Here is a 21,256-nt window from a genome sequence, read left to right as displayed (position 1 = left end):
GAAGTGGAGGCTTGGACCACCCAGCTCTCCAGGGTGGGGTGTTTCATGAGGAAGCTAGGATCACCTGGATACGGGTGATGTTGGAGGCCTATTGTCCTGTTTACAGGAGCCCCTGTGCTGGGTTTGGACCACGTCCGCAGCAGGACATCTGTGAGGGTCTCATTTAAAGGTAACATTGGTTTTGATGTGAAAACCCCCAACTGAAGCACCTCCATCAGGAGGTTAGTCCTGACCAGCACCGTAGGCAGATCTAGGTCCAAGACCTCTGCTGCCCTATGCATCACCATTGCGTATGATGCCCCCTCCTCCATAGCTGCAGTAGGAGGTGAGAGCATGCTAGTATCTGGAGATGTGTCCAGTCTACTGGCCTCTCATAGCTCCTTATACCAGTCCATAGGTTCCAAATGGGACTCCAGAGGGTCCTGAGACCCCCCCATTCCTCACCAGTGTCTGGCTGATTGAAGAAATGATCAGGCAATGATCTGGCACCGCTGGACACCATAAAAAATCAGTGTTGTGCGACTTCGTTCTGGCCCATCGGTGATGAGAATGGGGCTTGCGCCACCGGTGGCGGCAGGAGTGGTGCCAGAGAAGGTCGACTGTCTGAAGCCTGTGCCGTTCCGGATCCGGAATCAGATCCGCGAGACCCCCATCGAAGCCGAGGCCAAAGCCACTGGCGCAGAAACTGATGGGGCTTCTGCCAAACCCACGGGACCCAAAGGCACTCCAGCAGGGCCGGCCGCTCAAACACAAGGCACATGGCCTTGTAAAATTCCTTCAACTGAGCGAGGAAATGGAGGAAGGCGCAGAGTTGGCCCTGACAACGATTCCACTGAACTGTACCTGGAATGCTAACGTTCCTGAGTTGCATTGTCGGACGACGGGCAAGACAAAGTCAAAGTCTGCTTTGACTTCTTCTTCTTCTTCTTGTGCCTCTTCCCCGTATGCCGGAAGTCCTCGAGAAGGATGAAGAGGAATTGGGGCTCCTGGAGCGGTCCCGTAACCTTTTCCTCGAACAGGACCGTGATATCCAAGGAGTAATGCACCCATGTCGACTGCTGGGCCACGATTAGCTTTCGGGACCGCTCCTTCAAAGATTTCGGAGCCTTGACCAGGCAGTCCAAGCATGACTTGGAGTCCTGGTCGTGCTCGAGACACAAAAGGCAGAGATGATGGCGATCCGTCACCGACATGATGCAATGGCAGGCACCACCACATGGCTTGAATCCCGTCTTCCTCAAAGTCATCCTTGGCACAGACGAAAAACACGACAAAAAGGTTGAAAAAGGCCTGTCAAAAAAAGACAGTAGGGGAGCTCTGTTACAGATCTGCGCTTAACTGGCGCGGAAGGAAAATAACTGATGGACACGCAACTGGGTGGTGCCTTTATAGGCAACTGTGACCTTACAGACAGCTCCAACGACACCAAGCGGATCTAAATGATGCCACCCAATGGCACGCGCAGGAGTATTGCTCAGCAGAAGTTGTGGATTCCAAACTGATGCCTGGAATTTGTAAAGGTAAGGAATCTGCAGCTAGAAGTCTTTTTGTCTTTTTTGAATTATAATGTTACTTTAACCTTTGTTTTTTCAGTGAATTTTTTTTTTTTATTATTTAAACGTAAAGTAATATTTTATTACCATAAGCAAAGCCAACCCCGCTTTGCATAGCCTGTGAGTGTGGCAGGGTGTTTTGGGGGGGGCTCAAAGAGGAGCGGAATGGAATGGAATTGTGGTGTTGGCTGCAAGGCCTGGCCTACAGCCAACTCCAACCCCATTAGGCAGCCAACCCCACATTCCGCCTTTGGTTGTGCGCGGATGGGACTGGCTGCAGGGCATGGCCTACAGCCAGACCCTGAGGCCTACCCACGCAGGCAGCCAATCCAACACATCGCACAGCCTTCAGCCATGGACAGAGAGAGTTTGGCCACACTATGGCAGACCTAGCCCCACAGGCAGCCAAAACCTCCTCTAACCCTCCACATCCAACATATAAAACAGATCTATAATCTTTCTCCAATAATTACCAATATTTTAATCAAATGTATATTTCAATAATGCACACAATAAAATGTTTATTATTGACTACTTAAAAATATTGTTTTTTTTATTTGGGGTGGGGGGGTGGGGGGGGCTCCTTGCAAGCAGCCCTAGGGCCACACAGGAGCAGCCATTTTTGTTTTCAATTTAAGCAGTGTCTGGTGCCCCGGGGGCAAAGGTTTTTTTTTTTTTAATATTACAAAGTGGCATGACCTAGTTCCCACCTGGGGCATGCCACAACAACTCCCAGCATTTTTTTTTTTTTTTTTAAATGGCATGCCCCAGTGTCCACCCGGGGAATGCCGTAAGTCCTTGCTTTTGGACTTTTTTCTTTTTTTTTGTGGTTTGTGCCCACTCAGGGCACCCCAGAATGCGTCCCTTATTGTGGACTGCAGGAAGATCAATAGCCGTCATTGCTCCAAACTCGGAGAACAGTTTTCTTTTGCTCCCAGGAGGTGGGAGCGATCAAAGCATTTCCCCGCCCGAGAGCAGGGCAGGGAAAACTTTTGTCTCCCAACGGGCTGGAGCAACTTTGTGCTATGGTCCTGAGAGAGAACTTTGAATTTTCCCTGCTGGCTCTCAGGGGCAGGGAAACAGTCAGTGTCCTGGGGGTTGGGGACCCCAGGATACTATCGCTGAGCCAGCCCCCAGGTATGGTGTCCCCTGGACCATTTTATGGCTCCGGGAGGGGGCTCGCAGCCCCCTCCCCACTACTTAAAAGACTGCCCGAGAGATGGGGTTTCCCAGGGCCTCTTGGAGGCTTAGGTAGGAGGTCACCCGTCTGGTCTGATCTCAGTTTTTTGCACTTTTTCATGTTATATATTTTTTATTATTTGTTGAATTGAGAAAACATGCCTGTCTGACTACCACACCTCCTTGACATATTTAGGACCCATTTTCATGGATGTCTCCTTGGGTCATATTGTGGTTCTATATTAGCATGCTTATTGTTGTCCACAAAGAATTTCAGCCAGACTCCTTGTAATTTGTATTGTGCTTTCTAAATAGCATTGTTGTATATCTAATGTCATTCACATTTGTTTATTTGGAAGAAAGTTCCAAGATGGCACACGCTTCACTTTTACCCAATCTGTTTTCTATGTTTAGCTCCACTTGTATTGTTTTTAGGATAGCACTGTGCTTTGTTGGACATGTGATCAAAGCCATTTGTGGCCGAAAAACTCCATCAGTTGCTTTAATAAAATCACCCGAAGCTTGCTGTACCCGTTCCGGAGAGAGGATTATTTGTTCTGCTTTTAAAATTTAAGGTTATGTGATGTTATGGTTAGGGTCACATTTTAAACCTACCAAATCATAGAAATGTACCTGTTATAGTTAGAGTTATTTTAAGTAACCCTAAGGTAACTAAATCTCGCGCCACCACCATGCACAGTTTTTTGCTCAAAAATTCTACTGCAAATATTACATTGATATTATCAATGATATTATTTAAGATGCCATGAATGCTATAAGAACAAGTTACTTACCTTCGGTAATGTATTCTCAGTTAGAGACAGGATATAGCTGCAGATTCTTTAACGACCCTTCCATCCTCCCCTATTCTGCGAACTGAGTTCTCTTTGGTCTCAGAAGATTTTGTTATGGAAATCAACACCTTGAATTAAGAATTTGGTGATTATTTGACACAGAGGTGTCTTTTGTGCTAGCACACTGTTTTAATAGTGTGTTTCTACATGTGGCGCCATGTTTTGAGTGCAAAATTAGTCACAGAAGAAACTGACATCGGAGTGTCAGTGAACGGGTTATGTGGACTCTGCTGACATCACATCCGTTGGACGACATCTATACGGAGTTGTGCAATGCCGTTTACTGTCACGCAGATGTACTATGGAAAAAGTTTCTGGATCCAGGCTCTCGCCTGGGGAAGATTCTGAAGTAAGGAATCTGCGGCTAGATGTCTCTATCAGATGATGTGTGGTAATTAGCAGTGCATCACGAGAGAAAAAGTTATAATTACCTTAGGGCACGAGATATAGTTACTTGAAATAACTCTAACTATAACAGGTGAGTTTCTATGGTTTTGTACGTTTCAAATGTGAGCCAGACGATATTGTCCCTGTAAACTTTGTGTTTTCCAGTTAATTTCTATGTTTTTTTATAACAAAGTAAATTTAATTAACATACGTTAACCCAACCACGCACTATGCACAGCCTTTGGCTGTGTGCGTCGAGGATTGGCTGCAGGGCCTGTGGCCAACCCCTTATAAACACCCAACCCTGTGCCATGTACGGCCTTCGGTCTCTGGCCGTGGCCAACCCCATATAACCACCCAAATGTGTGTAGCGACCCTGGCCCTGCAGCGACCCCCTGTAACTACCCAACCCCACCATCAAGGTTTACAAATAACATGTCATGGTGAAAATGCAAAGAAAAAACACTTGCATTGCCTTCACCATACGCAAGAAATTTAAGTACTTTACAGAAGTGAAGGTTCAACTAGGGCACCTGCATGGCTTATATCTGTAAAGCTTCCCAATGAGGTTTCAATTTCTGTGAAATGAGCATCAAGCAAGAATGAATCCGGAGGTTCAACTTGGGCACCTAGTTTGTTTATGTCTGTAAATGCTTCCCATTGAGTTTAACTTCTGTGAAATGAGCATCGTGCCAGATTGAATCCTGACCTGCATCTTTATCCAAAAGGAGGCCAGAAATGTGTGCAAATTGACTACCTAACTGGAGTACTTTCGACTGGCTAATTAGTAAGTGCTACCTCATTGAGTAAATTTATAGTGCATCTCCTACACTACAGCTGCCTAAAGAATGCAGAGGAAATATCTCCAGTGACCTTGTGTGTTTGTAACTTTGCAATGTGATTGGTCCTAGAGCATCTCCATCATATAACTTTACAAGGTGGAACTCCATGGAAGCACATTTAAAAAAAATATTTATATCAGAAGGGACAGCGGGGGAGCCTGAAGGCCCCCGGGGCCCTGGTCGGCTCCCCGCCTCCTGTGGGAGACAGCACTGCTGTAAATGCAGCTCCCTGCATGCAGGTCAACAGTTTAATCTCTTTGCCTGCCCTGCCCTCATAACACAATTTTATTATTATGGTGGTCCCTGGCTGGGGAGGAGGGTTGTGTGTGTGTGTGTGTGTGTGTGTGGGGGGGGGTGTGGGGGGGGGTCTGCACGGTCCCCCGTATCAGTACTTCTATTTATTGCCCCGGGGAGGCGGTGGTCACCAGAGCCCTGGGGTGGGGGAGATTGGGTTTCCATGCGCCCCACCCTTGCATCTATCCTTGTTTTTTGACCTGGGAGGTAGTGGTGAACCCCTCCTGGGTGGGGGGGGGGGCCTATGCAGCCCCCCTGCATTTATTGTACAGGTAGTCTTGGGATGGTGGTGGTCCTCAGGCCTTTTCAAAGCCCTAAGATGAGGGCCCATGTAATGCCCCAGCGACTTGGGACATCCAGTTCTCCCGCTATTGCTTTTTTATTTATTTTTTTCAATCCATAGCGAAATACACAAATATTTGCAAATTTCACCATGAGTTTTTTTTGTTGTTTTTTTAATGCTTTTGTTGCCCTGGCAGAACCCCAGGGGGACCTTGCACCAAGGCCCTTAGCGGGTTAGAATAAACACACCCTGCCCCCCCCCTCCTTTTTTTAACGCTTGTTTTTGGCACTCAGCTGTCTCAAAGTGGTTGCCAACGCTTCCTGGCTGAACTGTTCGCAGACAATCAGATCTCTGCACGAGATCAGGAAAATTTGTGACATGTTTGCGCCTCTAGATATACAAATTTGGTTTTCCTTTAATTTGCTCTTAAACTACTGAACGGATTTACACCTAGCAGTTCGGGCTGTAGTCGCGTTCAAAACTCCTATACAAACGTGGGAATTAACATGGGAAATCACACATTTTGGCCCCCCTTTTTCCTGATGGAACTGCTCACAACTATCCATGAAGAAGCCAATGCCAAAGGAGCCAAGGATTTTAAAGAAACAAAGAAAGGCCTTTCCTATGGAAACTATGCCCTAAGTATAACTACCTAGTGGTGCCTGCTACTGTTCCTAAATGACGACATTTCACTTTGTTTTACTTTAACTAGAATTTACCAATAGGCATGCTGCATCATATATTTAATTTTGATTTAATATGAATTGTAGTCATTTTGTGATCTAATTGTCTATTTTCCGAAGAGAGAACTTAATGTCAGATCCACAGTAAGGAAAAAATACTAATTTCGTTGATTTAAATGAATTAAAGGGAACCGTCTGTAAATAATTATATGTTATTCTAAATCTTATCCGGGTTAGGGGACTTTGACAAGAGGCCTAAATTGCCATATTTTCAACTCTCTGGAGGCGCACACACAGACTTCAGTCGAAACAATAACTAAAGCAGTTCCCCAAAGAAGGACATACGATAGTAGTACACAATTGGGTATTAATGATTCGAGGTCCAAGAAGGAGCAACCACATTTTTAAACGCAGAGACTTCATTTCATACCTACCTTTGACCATTAAACAACGTTTCCGTTCACCTTTCTTTGACAAAGTTTTTACAACTAGAAATGTAAAACTATGGTGTCTGGAGCCTGAAAAGTTATCACACAGACTCAGAAAATTGGCACCGTGGTACCTGAACAGAATACCTGAGAAAGTAATACAATCTCTTAATTACAAAATATATAAAACAAGAAAGTGTAAGCAATCCAATTGAAAAAGGCACTGTACAGAAAGTAAAACTAATCAGCTCCAACACCTAGATATTATTATATTATACAACACAGAAACATCGTAAAACTGCTATGGCAGAGGGTGCATACCTTTTTCTTAAGTATGACTCTTTGTGTCTTCGGTTCGACATCGAGGACAAGCTCTGCACGTGACCCATCTTTATGTGGAGCAACAGGTCTGCCAGTTTCCTCTTCAAAACTAAAATAGCACAGCAATTTCCATGCAAACAGAATATACATTCCAATTAACTGTATGATAATTCGCAGGAAAGATGCAGAACTGAACTGAATGACAAGCATAGCACTACATTGACAGGTACATTTTTAAATCACTGGATGCACAAATACGTGTCCGCATGAACACGATAGCCTCAGCACTTACACTTGATAAGCATAATGTCCTGTATGCAGTGCCCACGCTTGCATAGACTAATACCACAATGAATTAGATGACTTGAGGAAATTTGTTAGTCAAAGACTAATCTTCACAAGAATATTCTGGACAATTAGTCCATTAACGACCCGAAAACTTATTTTAATTTAACAATATCAGTCTGAAAATCTACACATTGCAAGGAGGACTAAAAATCTTTGAATTATAAACAGAATTGATACTGCCAAGAAAACGGTTATTAATAGGAAAGCAGTTCTATGTCATGACCGGAGGCTCAGATTATGCATCCTCTTTCCATGTATGTGTATCAGCGCCAAATAAACAACGTATATATCCATTAAATATTAAAATATACATATCCCATGAACCCTTCAAATTTCAACATTATCCACCATTAGCAAATTTCTAGTCATAGACAAAGAAAAGGCACTTCCTCTTTCTTCGCTGGAACAGTAAAGTGTTTTTTCTTTATGAATGTATAATTCTCTGTTGAAAACTGCCTGTGATGTTTTCATACTACTCACTGCTTTTGGTATCGATTTCAAACCCTTAAACTGGGGTTTCCTTAGTCACTGGTGCGAAGACTAAACTATTGTTTAGGGTACCCACGCTCATCTCTGCAAGTGCATTCCCTCACACGTGGTGCTGAGTACAAGCAGAGTGCAGTGGCCCATCTTCTCCCCGGAGCCGGACTGCTGTGGAAGGAAGAGCTCTTCGCTCTGGGTTGGCTCTTGGGGACGGAGTACTTAATGGATTTTAGGTCTCCGCTAGACAGCAAATGCACTGTCTTGAAGAGACATATTGTGTACAATATGTGGGCTTCAGCCCGCCCTTAGGCATACTATTTGCTCGCTCCACCGTTGTTCTCATATCCTTTGTCCCCATTTGTCCACTGCATGCAAGTACTTGTGTCCAATGACTGCTCTTTTTTTAGGAGCTACTTTTTTCTTTTAGCACTCCACACAAGTGCTCATATTTTCACTCGCTCCGTCTCCTGATGACGCTTTGCCTCTTTCTCCCTTCCACCCACCCCATTTCTACCCAGGCTAGATGGCCTTCACATCTGAACGCATTGCTTTATCTGCCAGGAAATCAATCTTAAAGTAATAAACAAGTACAGTCTTATCACTGCTCGTCCAGAAAATCCACTTTGCATGTGAACATCATGTGTCACATTAAACCGGTGCAGTGGTAATGTGCTGGACGCGGATGACTATCAAGGCCCTCCCCTTACAGCAGAAACAACAAAAGTCTCAAAAAATTACAAACTTACTGATAAACAAGTTACTTACCTTCGGTAACGCATTATCTGGTAGAGACTGTAGCTAGCTGCAGATTCCTTAGCTTTAGAATTTCCAGGCAACAGCTTGGAATCCGCAACTTTTGATGAGCAATACCCCTGCGCATGTCGTAGGGTGGCATCGTTCAGACCCTGTGGCAACGTTGGAGCCACTTGTAGGCAATTCAGCCCAAGGACAGGGTGCAAGTCCCTAATTGTGAGGGTACCCCTGCATGAGCAGGATGCCCCAACAGACCCAGGCCAATTCCTGGACTCTGCAAGTGCGGGAAGCCATCTTAAGGTATGTAGTGGACACTGGTCAACATGAGTGGGCCAACTACATAATGGCTTCCCCGTACCTAGGCATGTTTGGTATCAAACATTTTGGAATCATGCAACTACATAGATTCCAGTGTGAGTTGCAAGATACCATGTACTTTGTTGGTTCCTTAGAGGATCCCCTAATTCTGCCTGTGCAACCTTACAGGATCTAGCTTCCAGCCCATGCTGCTGCTGACCCCAGAAACTGTTCTGCCCTCCTGCTGGTGATTCAGGCTCAGGCCGGAGGAGCAGAACAAAGGATTTCCTGCAAGGGAGACGTGTGACCACCTTGTCCTGTGTACTGGATGTTTAAGGGGTGGGGTGACCTATGAGCGCTTCCAGACTGCTCTGAATAGCACATTTGATGCCCTCCTTGCATAATCGGGTTTGCACCAGTTCAGGAACCCCCGGTTCCCACTCTGGTGCAAAACTACACAAAGGAAAGGGGAATGACCACCCCCTGTCCACCTCCTCCCCTAGGGAGGTGCACAGAGCTCTGCCAGGTGGCCTCTTGGTTCTGCCATCCTGGAAATAAAATGTGCAGAGGCCCCTTGGAGCATCTGACTGGAGCATCTGACTGGTTAGGCCAGGTATATGACGTCCCTGACCCCCTCTGATAGGTGGGTCACTTCAGAGAGTGACCAACCCTCTTTTAGGGTTGCTTAAGGGGCTCCCTTGTGGGTGAGTCCTTAGATTCATCGAGCAAGACTCTCCAAGGAACTCTCACCAAGACATCTTGTGCTCTTGGCCTCTGGAACCGCTGCTAGCCTGCGATGGAACTGAACAAGTCTCCTTCTGGTAGGAAGGCTCCTATTGCAACATGGTATCTCCTGATCTAGCTATAATTCTGCAACATCTAAGGCTGTGTATCCTTCAGGGTCACAAGGACTCTGTTTGCACCAGAAAGCACAAAGGAATCTCCCTTGGAGTGAAGGAGTCACTCCACTGTAACCACAGGCATCTCAAGACAACGCCGACCAGCTGGTGTGGTCTGCTGTCCCACAGACATCCAACAACTCTGCAACACAGGTGGAGAGTCTATGGCCTCCTCTGGGTCCTGCTTGTCTTCTAACCAAATTGGAAGACTGTGGTCCCCTGCTCCTGCCACAGGACTGGAACCCCTGGGTACTGCGACTGTTGCACTTGCCAGGGCTTGTTGACTCTTCATCTGGGAGATCTTCAGGCTCCAAGAAGCTTTAGCCTCCAGCACTCTGCAATTCGAAGCTCAGCCTCTGTCCTGCAAGTCCTGCGACGTGGGACTTCTGTTTTGTTGTGCTGGTGAGACCTCCTTGTGACTCCCTGTGTCCATCGCCTGTGGGTCACTTGTGGGTGCTCCAACGACTTCTTCTAGCTTTCCCTTAGTGATGAGGGCCAGCCCTGACTCCCCCTCCTGTGTAGAGTCTCCTAGATCTTGCTGGGCCTTAGAAAACTCTGCTTCAGCTCTTGTTTGGATTTGCAAGTGCTTGTTAGTGACCTGGCTGGTCATTATTCCTCCTGCAATCAGGCCACTGTCGAGGAACAGCTCTCACAGGTGCCTCCTGGGATCTTCTGCAGCTCCTGGACAACGCAGCTGGACTTCTTTATCCATGGACTTGCAGGAACTTCACCTTCAGGAGGGTGGGCATTGCCACCTGCACCACCTGGGCACCTCCAAGGGTGCTGGACTGTGTCCCCTTCCTTTGCAGGTCCTCCACGTCCGGAATCCACCCCTGCGTTACATCTGCCTGGTACCCGGGTTGTGACAGCAGCTGAGCAGTCCGAGACATCCACTGACTTAAGAGAGAGTCCCTTCTCCCCACTGCATCTGGGTCCCTGGAGTAGGTACTCCTGTCTTCTGGGTATCCTGGGGTGGGGGCACTCTCCATCTATCCTCTTGTCTGCTGGTTTCCTCGTTCACAGGTAAGGGTCCTGAATTCCACAAACTCCAATCACTACTCTCTGTGTTAGCCTATGGGACATCTGGGTGGGTAACTACCTTACTCCTGGTTACTGGGGTCACTTACTGTATTTACTTCTGGTGTTCCTAACTGCCCAAGCACCCAGCTAACTACCAGCTTACCTTGGCTGGAGTCACTATTTCACATTCCATTTTTTTTAGTATATGGTTTGACCCTCCCCTAGGGCCCTGCATATTTCTATGCTATTTCTGATAGTTATTTTGTGTTTATATGTTGTGTAATATTTCCAAAAGGAGAAATACCAATGTCAGTTTAGTAGTAGTGCCGTAATGAAGTATCCTTTATTTTTGTAACACCTGAATGGTTCTTTCTTATGAGCAAGCTACTGTCTGACTACTGTGGTACTGCAAGTGCTTTACATTCTTCCTGCATAAGCTTTACCTGCTCGCCTCAGCTACCCCTAGAGAGCTTCTTCTATCTCAACACCTATTCACTATCACTAAGAGTTGCCTGGATTCAGTATAGGGGGCAACACCATAGGTGTACATCATAAACTGAGCCAGCCTCCTACTGGCGAATGTGCCACAATGGAAGCAGGATCTGTGGCGGACGGTGATCTCTTTGGACATCTTTTAATTAAAGAGCTAACTAAATTAGTAGCAACCTTTTCCTCCATCAATAAGGCACAGCAGTCTGCGTCAAAATATTTTTGGAGGACGCTGGCGGCGCTTGTCTTGCAGGCCCTACTCCCCACAGCCCCTCACAAGCTCCATATGAGACAACTGATGCAAAGGCAAGATCAAAGGAAGACCGGGGTTTTTTCCCCACACTTGCAGGAATGGCTGCGGCATCGACAACAGAGAAGCCTTCAAAGGCACCAGCAAAGCACCATAAGGAACCAATGGTAAGCATTATCTTTTCTTCCCTACAAAAAGTGGGATGCAGGTTAAAATTGCTTGCACGCAACTGGGAGAAAATAACGTGAGATGTGGTACTTCAATCCATTGTGGGTTTTCACGTAGAGTTTTGCAGGACCCCACGGCCAAGAACCTGTCCCAGACCTCTTTCCCTTTCTCAAGCAGGGACAGCGATCACGGACCAGGAGGTACGCGCTGTTTTAGAGAAAAGGGCAATAGTGTCTATTTGTCTCTACCCCAGAGGGTTTCTGGGGAAAATATTTTGGTGGAGAAGGACAAGAGCCATCAGCATGTGATCAATCTAAAGCACTTTGTGAGGAAATGCCTCCTTGGCATGGTTATCCCCTAACTTTTTGCCTTTGCTGATGCTAAGTTATGATTTGAAAGTGTGCTGGGACCCTGCTAACCAGGCCCCAGCACCAGTGTTCTTTCCCTAAACTGCACCTTTGGCTCCACAATTGGCACAGCCCTGGCATTCAGGTAAGTCCCTTGTAACTGGTACCCCTGGTACCAAGGGCCCTGATGCCAGGGATGGTCTCTAAGGGCTGCAGCATGTCTTTTGCCACCATAGGGACCCCTCACTCAGCACATGCACACTGCCTCACAGCTTGTGTGTGCTGGTGGGGAGAAAGAGTGCCATGCCAACCTCACACTGCTTGTGGCATAGGTAAGTCACCCATCTAGCAGGCCTTACAGCCCTAAGGCAGGGTGCACTATACCACAGGTGAGGGCATATGTGCATGAGCACTATGCCCCTACAGTGTCTAAGCAAAACCTTAGACATTGTAAGTGCAGGGTAGCCATAAAGTATATGGTCTGGGAGTTTGTCAAACACGAACTCCACAGTTCCATAATGGCTACACTGAAAACTGGGAAGTTTGGTATCATACTTCTCAGCACAATAAATGCACACTGATGCCAGTGTGCAATTTATTGTAACATTCACCCAGAGGGCATCTTAGAGATGCCCCCTGAATACCTACCGACTTCTAGTGTAGGCTGACCAGTTTCTACCAGCCTGCCACACACCAGACATGTTTCTGGCCACATGTGGAGAGTGCCTTTGTCACTCTGTGGCCAGGAACAAAGCCTGTACTGGGTGGAGGTGCTTCTCACCTCCCCCTGCAGGAACTGTAACACCTGGCGGTGAGCCTCAAAGGCTCACCCCTTTTGTTACAGCGCCCCAGGGCATCCCAGCTAGTGGAGATGCCCGCCCCTCCGGCCACTGCCCCCCCTTTCGGCGGCAAGGCTGGAGGAGATAATGAGAAAAACAAGGAGGTGTCACCCACCAGTCAGGACAGCCCCTAAGGTTTCCTGAGCTGAGGTTATCCCTGCCTTGAGAAATCCTCCATCTTGAGTTTGGAGGATTCCCCCAATAGGATTAGGGATGTGCCCTACTCACCACAGGGAGGAGGCACAAAGAGGGTGTAGCCACCCTCAAAGACAGTAGCCATTGGCTACTGCCCTCCCAGACCTAAACACACCCCAAAATTCAATATTTAGGGGCAAATTCAATATTTAGGGGCACCCCAGATCCCAGGAAATCAGATTCCTGTAACCTGAAGAAACAAGGACTGCTGACCTACAAGCCTGCAGAGGAGGAGGAAGACGACAACTGATTTGGCCCCACCCCTACCAGCCTGTCTCCAACTTCGAAAACCTGCTCCACCGACGCATCGAACAGGGATCAGCGACCTCTGAAGCCTCAGAGGACTGCCCTGGACTACAGGACCAAGAAACTCCAATGAACAGCGGCCCTGTTCCAAACCTGCTACTTCTTTGCAACAAAGAAGCAACTTCCAAGGACTTCACGTTTCCCGCTGGAAGCGTGAGACTCTACACTCTGCACCCAACGCCCTGGCTCGACCTGCAGAAAACCAAAACCTCAGGGAGGACTCCCCGGCGACTGCAAGCCCGTGAGTAACCAGAGACGACCCCCTTGAGCCCCCACAGCGACGCCCGCAGAGAGAATCCAGAGGCTCCCCCTGACCCCGACTGCCTGTAACAAAGGACCCAACGCCTGGAGCCAACATTGCACCAGCAGCCCCCAGGACCTGAAGGAACTGAACTTCAACGCAAGAGTGACCCCCAGGCAACCCTCTGCCTAGCCCAGGTGGTGGCTGTCCCGAGAAGCCCCCCCTGTGCCTGCGTGCACCGCTAGAGTGACCCCCGGGTCCCTCCATTGAAACCTATACAAAACCTGACACCTGCTTTGCACACTGCACCCAGCCGCCCCTGTGCGGCTGAGGGTGTGTTTTGTGTGCCTACTTGTGTCCCCCCCCCAGTGCTCTACAAAACTCCCCTGGTCTGCCCCCGAGGACGCAGGTACTTACCTGCTGGCAGACCGGAGCACCCCCTGTTCTCCATAGGCACCTATGTGTTTTGGGCACCTCTTTGACCTCTGCACCTGAATGGCCCTGAGCTGCTGGTTTGGTAACTTTGGGGTTGTCTTGAACCCCCAACGGTGGGCTGCCTATACCCCAGAACTGAGACTTACCTCCTAACCTAACCTTTACTTACCTCCCACAGGAACTGTTGATTTTTGCACTGTGTCCACTTTGAAAATAGCTTATTGCCATTTTTACAAAGAATGTATGTGATATCGCTTTTATTCAAAGTTCCTAAAGTATCTAAGTGAAGTACCTTACATTTAATGTATTAACTGTAAATCTTGAACCTGTGGTTCTTAAAATAAACTAAGAAAAGTTATTTTTCAATACAAAAACCTATTGGCCTAGAGAAAGTCTTTGAGTGTGTGTTCCTCATCTATTGCCTGTGTGTGTACAACAAATGCTTAACATTACCCTCTGAGAAGCCTACTGCTCGACCACACTACCACAAAATAGAGCATTAGAATTATCTACTTTTGCCACTATCTTACCTCTAAGGGGAACCCTTGGACTCTGTACACACTATTTCTTACTTTGAAATGGTATATATAGAGCCAACTTCCTACACACTTCAACAAACGGGTAGTATATTACCACTTCAAAATGGAGGGCATGCACTTCCTCAGTGACCTCCTCCTTTCAAACGACTGGTTTGTACAACTCGATCTGAAGGATGATTATGTAACCATCCCAATTTTTCCAAGACACAAGCATTTTCTTGCCCTTTGAGTGAGAGTAACAGGTCTATTAATTCACACATCTCCTGTTCTGTCTCTCCTCCAAACCATGGTGCTTCACCATGGTACTTTAGCCGTGGCATAGAGAGTCATACTCTTCATGAATCAAGATCCGGCACATTTGCAGGATAAACTTCAGTTAGCCATATTCCTCCCTCAGGGTCTGGGCTTGTCAGAAGTCTAAATTCACAACAGCTCAGAAAATGGTGTTCCTGGGGTTTGTAACAGATTAATTTCAACAGTCCTTGAGATGATCTCCAAGAAAGACTGTTCTAATTTGCAGGGAATTGCACAAAGCACTGGAGAAAGAAAAGGTATCTTTCCGGCACCTGGCTAGGATTGTGGGACTCCTAGCATCCTCAATCCAGTCAGTTTTCTCAGGTCTGTTGCACTACAGGGGCACTTCAGAGCCTGAAGGCAATGCACTTAAGATGGGGGTTGACATATGAGGAGGAAGTGGTCCTCTATCAGGAAGCTCAGATGGAGATCCAATGGTGACTCAACCATATGCATACCTGGCTTGGCAGTGCCATATCTGAAATGGCCCAAGGTCTCATCACTGAATTGGATGCAAGTCAGGAAGGCTGGAGGCCTCATTGGGGGGGATATTAACACCGGAGGTATGTGGTCAGAAAGTGAAGAGATGCTACAAAACAACTGCCTGGAATTTCTGGCTGGCTCCTTGGCGGTGAGGAGCTTAGTGGTGAACAAGAAATCCTGCTTTGTCCTTCTGAAGGTGAACAATGTATCACCCGCATTGTAAATAAATGCCCTAGGCAGTACATGGTCCAAAGCATTAGTGGACCTGGCCAAGGATTTTTGTCACCACTGCCTCAGTGTAAAGAAATGACTCTATTGGTATGATCACCCCCAAAGATTTGGACTTATGCTGCTGGTGTTTCGGCTTTGAGACTGCACGGAAGTCTGCTAACCAGATCTCTGTGCCAGAGTTCTAACCAATTAAAAAATGTATGCTGAATTGGCTAGCTCCCTCCAAATTGGCATAAGCTGACTTATAAGTCCTCAGTATATGGTACCAAGGGTACCCAGAGCATATATGTTAGAGTGTTCACCCAGGGCAAAAGCACTGATTGTGGCACCATGCATGTGATAAAGCACACAATTTCTCCCAGCCTCCCACTGCCGCCTGGAAGAGAAGTTTTAAAACTGCTATCGACTTTCCAATTTAAACTAATGGCAAATCCTCACTTCCCTTGATAATACATGTAAAACTCTCCTAAGGAAGGCGTAAGGAGCCCTAAGGCAGGGAGCTGTATATAAAGTAGGACATATACTTTTAATAAAACTGTTACTGACCTTTGGTAATGCCTTATCTAGTAGAGACCCTATCTAGCCGCAGATTCCTTACCTATATCACACTGGATCCATAAGTTGTTTTGTGAGCATTACTTATGTGCGCAGATGTGCGCTGGTAGGTGGCGTTGTTCGGTTCTAGGGGGCGTCGTTGTCCACTCTGAAGTGATGGTGCCTATATAGGCGGCACCCCAGCAAGATGATGTCAGCTTTTTTCTATGACTTTCCATAGCAAGAGCGCATAGCCACAAAGGAAACTGACCTCTGGAGTGCGGAACTATGGCCATGAAAGGGTGGAAGCACTGTCCTTAGACACCCATTCGCAGAGCGGGGAGGATGGGTGGGTCAGTAAGAAATCTGCAACTGGCTATAGGGCCTCATTACGACCCTGGTGGTCATGAGACCGCCAGGGTCACGGTGGAGGTCGGGCCGCCGCTAAAGCAGAGGTCCGGCATCCACACTACGACTGTGATGGAGTCGCCATGGTCAGACTGCCGACACCACCAGCCGCCAGACTGGTGGTCTCAATCCACCAGGGCAGCCCGGCTGGCGGAAAGGGGGTGCCAGGGGCCCTATAGGGGACCCTGAAATGCCCATGCACACTGCAGGGGCGCCCCCATGGACAGCCACGTCGCACTTTACATTGTCAGAACTATGGGCAGTGGAAAGCGTTACGGGTACCGATGCACCCGCTGCACCGCCACATTGCTGCCAGGCGCAATTACGAGCTGGCGTCAATGTAAAGGCCCTGTTTACCGCAGGGCTGGAGGGCAGAAACGCTGTTTCTGCCTACCGGCCCTGTGGTGAATTCGTAATAGGGCCGGCGGTGTTCTTGCCCGCATTGGTGGTCAGGTGACGGTACGAGTTTGGTGGGCAGCCCCCGCCGCCCGCCAAACTCTTAATAACGCCATAGTCTCTACCAGCTAACCAAAGGTAAGTAAGTTCTTCATGTTATAGAGACTTCTAGCCGCAATTACTTACCTTAGAATAGATACCCAAGCAATACCTTCCCCCACAGGGGGTCCTGCGGACCAATTTCAGATGAGGAAGTCCTGCAGGACTGAATGTGCAAAGTGCCCATTCCGAGAGACCTGACTGTCCAGGCAGTATTGTTTTGTCAAAGTGTGCAATGAAGCCAACGCTGCTGCCTGGCAGATGTCCAGAACTGGAACTCTGTGTATTAACTCAGTGGTTGCAGCTTTATTTTGGCAGAATATGCTCAAAATCACTCAGGGGGTTGCTTCTTGGCCAGTGCACAGCAGATCTTGATATAAACAATAATCCATCTGGAGATGGTCTGCGTCTGCACAGCCCGTCCTTTCTTTGTTCCAACATAACCCACGAAGAGTTAGTAGTCCACTTGGGACTCTTGTGCGTGGTCAAGGTAGAACAACAATGTTCTTTCTAAGTCCAAACAGTGGAGTTTTTCCTCTTCCATGGAGGGATGTGGTGGAGCATAAAAAATAGGTAGGGTGGTGGACTGGGCTACGAGAAATGGAATGACCAACATTAGAGCGAAAGGTGGATCTCGTGCGAAGTACCAGTTTCTTTAGATAGATAGTGAGGTAAGGAGGCTTGGATGATAAAGACTGATGTTAGCGCCTCGAGGAAGGCTACCTTGATGGTGCGTAGCCTGGGAGAGCAAATCTAAAACAGCTCAAAGGGACAGCACATTAGGAATGTCAAAAAAGATTCAGGTCCCACTGAGGCATGGTAAGGGGTGAAGAAGGGAACATATGTTAAAGACCTTTCAAGAGCCTATTTACAACAGGTGAGATGAAGAGGGATCGCTGATCAGGCAACCACAAAAAAAGAGATATAAGAGAGATAACCGAAAGATAGTTCTTCAGAGTGCCCACAGGAGAGCCCTGCCGGGTAAGAGAATGAAGAAAAAGAATAACCTGAGAAAGAGGGGCAGAAAGAGTATCAATTTGCTTTTCAAAACACCATGGCACAAATATTTGCCAACGGCAGGCGTATACTGTTTTGGCGGAGGGATGCCTGCCTACCAAAGTAACATAACTGACATAAGGAGGAAGGTCAAAAGTTTTCAACTGCTTCTGGTCAATTTCCATGGAAGAAGGTGAAGAGTTCACAGGTTTGGGTGGAGGACCCTACCCTACTGCTGCAACTGAGGATCCTCCCGAAGGGTTAGCCTGATCGGAAAGTAGATGGCCAAGCTCAAAGTCTGGGACACCAAACTCTACCTGTTCAGTCCGGGGCCACAAAGATGACTTGGGCCTGATTGTTTCTGATCTTCTTGAGAACATTGGGCATGAGTAATTGGGAGGAATGGTGTACAAGAGACCTGACAAAACTCTACATGCAAAACTGCTAACATAGCATGTTCTCGGGGGTGGCAAATGGATCTGAGCAATGCTCTCCCTGGCTCTGAAACATAGCAGACAGTGAAAAGCTCGACGGGTGCAACTGAACCTGTCGCACCGCCGCCGGGTCCATTTGGAGCCAGCTCCTGTGTTGCAGCCGACATCCCTGCTGGGCCAGCGGGCGGAAACTAGGTTTCCGCCCACTGGCCCAGCGGGGATCTTGTAATGCCCACCGCGGGAGTGCGGCCCCACGGCGGTTACAACTTGGCGGCCAGCGGTTGCCGTCCGCCAATGTTGTAATGAGGGCCAATGTGTCTCTGGGCTGGGGTGGAGTGGTCTCTCAGCACCACCAGACCACCAGACTGTTTTGAAGGGCACATTTGGTGCCTTCTTTGCATAAACTGGCTTGCTTTAGTGCAGTAATCCCCGGTTCCTGCTCTGGCACAAAACCACATAAAGGACAGGGGAGTGACCACCCCCATGTCAAGCTCTTCCTCTAGTGAGGTGCACAGATCTCTGCCAGGTGGCCGCTTGATTTTGCCATCTTGTAATAAAGATGTGCAAAGGACCCTAACACCCTCTGATAGGTGGGTCACTGCAGACAGTGTCCAACCCCCTCAATGACAATAACCGGCTGATGGATCCTGCTGTCCCATGGACTTCGAAAGGCTCTTCTACACAGGTAGTAGTTTGGTGGCCCTCACCCGGTCCAACTTGTATTCCATCCAACTTGGGAGACAGTGCGTCTTTGCTATAGCCACTGGGACAGAACCCCTGTGCACAGCGTCTTTTACCAACCCTGTGCCTGCTGCCAGTGGGTCCTTGTGGGGGACTCCAATGATTCCTGCTGGCTCTCTGGCTTGCTGAGGACCAGTCCTGACTACCCTTGAAGGGTCGAGTCGTTTGGGCCTTGCCGGTCCCCAAAATTCTGAAAACTTCACTGCAGCTTCTTCCTGCTTTTGCCAATGTTTGTTGGTGGTTCTGCTGACCATTGACCCCTCTGCAATCCGGAAACCGATGTGGGACAGCTTGTGGGTGACCAAGCATCTTCCTGCATCACCTGGACTCTGCAGCTGTACTTCTTCCTTCACTAATCTGCAGAAACTTCTCTCCAGAAGGGTATGCATTGCCTACCTGAACTGCCTGGACATCTTCGAGTGGTCTGTCACTGTCCCCATTTTTTTTTCAGGTTCTTCTTGTCCGGAATCCGCCCTTGGGTTCCACCGACCAAGTCTACGGGTCGCGACAGCAGCTAGACAAACAAGGCTCCTAATGACTCCAACAAAGGCTTCCGACGTCACTTCACCCCTAGGCACCTTGGCTCCCTGGTGTAGGTACTCCACTTACCTGGGTATTCACACGTGGGGCCACTATTGAACCGTCCTTGTGCCAAATGGTTTCCTCGGAGTCCTCTGGGAAGGGTCCTGAATCTGGCAAATTCCAACATGATGGTCTTGTGTTAGCCTAAGGGACATCCGGCCAGATGACACCTTTGCACATGGGTGCCTGGGGGATTTCTATTACTTACCATGAGTGATTTCATACTCCCCCAGCCCCTAATATCCTAACATACTTACCATGGTTGGTCACGTCCATACTTATACCACTTTCCTAGAATATGGTTTTGGGTTCATGTATTTCAATGCTTTTCCTGTTTGTTTCCAAGTATATTTTCTGTGTGCAGATATCTCCAAGTGGAGATATACCAATGTTAGGATAGTACTAGTGTTATGATAAAGAATACTTTATTTTTGTAACACTTGGTGTGGTCCTTTCTTGTGTGAACATCACTGACTGACTACTGTGGTATTTTAAGTGCTTTGCACTCATCTCTGATAAGCCTAAGCTGCTCTCCACAGCTACCCCTAGAAGGCTTTGGTTATTTAGGCACCAAAACACTATCACTAAAGGTTGCTTGGACTCAGTATAGGTTGCCACACCATAGGTGTGGCACCATAAACTGAGCCAGCCTCCTATAGTAGCCTTCCCTGGATGGAGAGTGTGGGAAACTTTCTCTCTATATAGTGCACTAAAATGAAGTACACTGTGCAGAGAGTCCAATGGATCCCCAATTGTTATTGCAGAGGCAAAAGTAGATAGGACTAATGCTCTATTTGTGGTAATGTGGGCGAGCAGTTACGTTGATCAGAGGGTAGTGCTAAGCATTTGAGGTACTCACAGTGGAAATAAATGAGACACACACTCGAAAAATAAATCCGAGACCAGTTTAGAGTAATAAAGATTCTATTTATATATGTTTCAAGCCCAAGAAGTTTGTAATCAGGTATGTAGTGGTTTAACCATAAATACTTTGCACTTTCAAAAATAGGCACTGTGCAGTTTTTTTCCAGAGTTCTGTTAATGTTTCCCAATGGAGGAAAACCAATGTTCAGCAAACACAGGGTTAACAACGACTTACAAAGCCAATCTCAGGAAGTTAAGTTAAGTTCTGGGCACTGATCAGAACCACACTATCAGGTCAAACCGGGCAGCACTGAGGTGGCTGGGTGCAGAGGTGTGATAAGGCGCTGGGTGCCGAATGGTTTCCTATAGGAGTTCAACCCCGTGACAAACAGGCTGCAGTCTCTGCAGGGAGGCCAGTCGAGGACAAAAAATAGGTAGGTAGTAGACAGTATACTTGGGGTGCTCAGGGACATAGGTGCACCTTTGGTTCTCTTCTCCTGTGCCTAGGGGCGACGGATGCATGGGTGTCTTTAGGTGTCGGGTTTTCTCGTCCGAGAGCACTTGTGGTCAGGGGGTCCTGTGTGTTGAGGCTGCAGACATCAAGGGGGAGTCCGGGAAAGGTAGAACCAGAGTTGACTCGAGCTCTTAAGAGCCGGGGGCACCAGGGACCCACCTCAGCTGGGTCAGGGATCACAGGTGCAGTGGCTGCTGTAGCTGTCAGATTTACTCTTTCCACAACCCTGCTGGAGAGGGAGCCCGTG

The 21,256-nt window shown here is 47.8% G+C and overlaps 1 protein-coding gene across 2 annotated transcripts in view; it reads right to left on the bottom strand.

Moving 5' to 3' along the window:
- VPS13D (vacuolar protein sorting 13 homolog D) overlaps positions 1-21,256 on the bottom strand; it is a 2,230,750-nt gene that overhangs the window by 650,272 nt on the left and 1,559,222 nt on the right. For both annotated transcript variants that reach the window (XM_069240741.1, XM_069240742.1), the window contains one exon: positions 6,825-6,933. In XM_069240741.1, coding sequence (XP_069096842.1) covers positions 6,825-6,933 — 109 coding nt within the window. The remainder of the gene's footprint in view (positions 1-6,824; positions 6,934-21,256) is intronic.

This window comes from Pleurodeles waltl, chromosome 6 (genome assembly GCF_031143425.1).
Source record: "Pleurodeles waltl isolate 20211129_DDA chromosome 6, aPleWal1.hap1.20221129, whole genome shotgun sequence".
In the NCBI taxonomy this organism is placed as follows: Eukaryota; Metazoa; Chordata; class Amphibia; order Caudata; family Salamandridae; genus Pleurodeles; species Pleurodeles waltl.
This window is presented reverse-complemented; position numbering and strand designations above follow the sequence as displayed.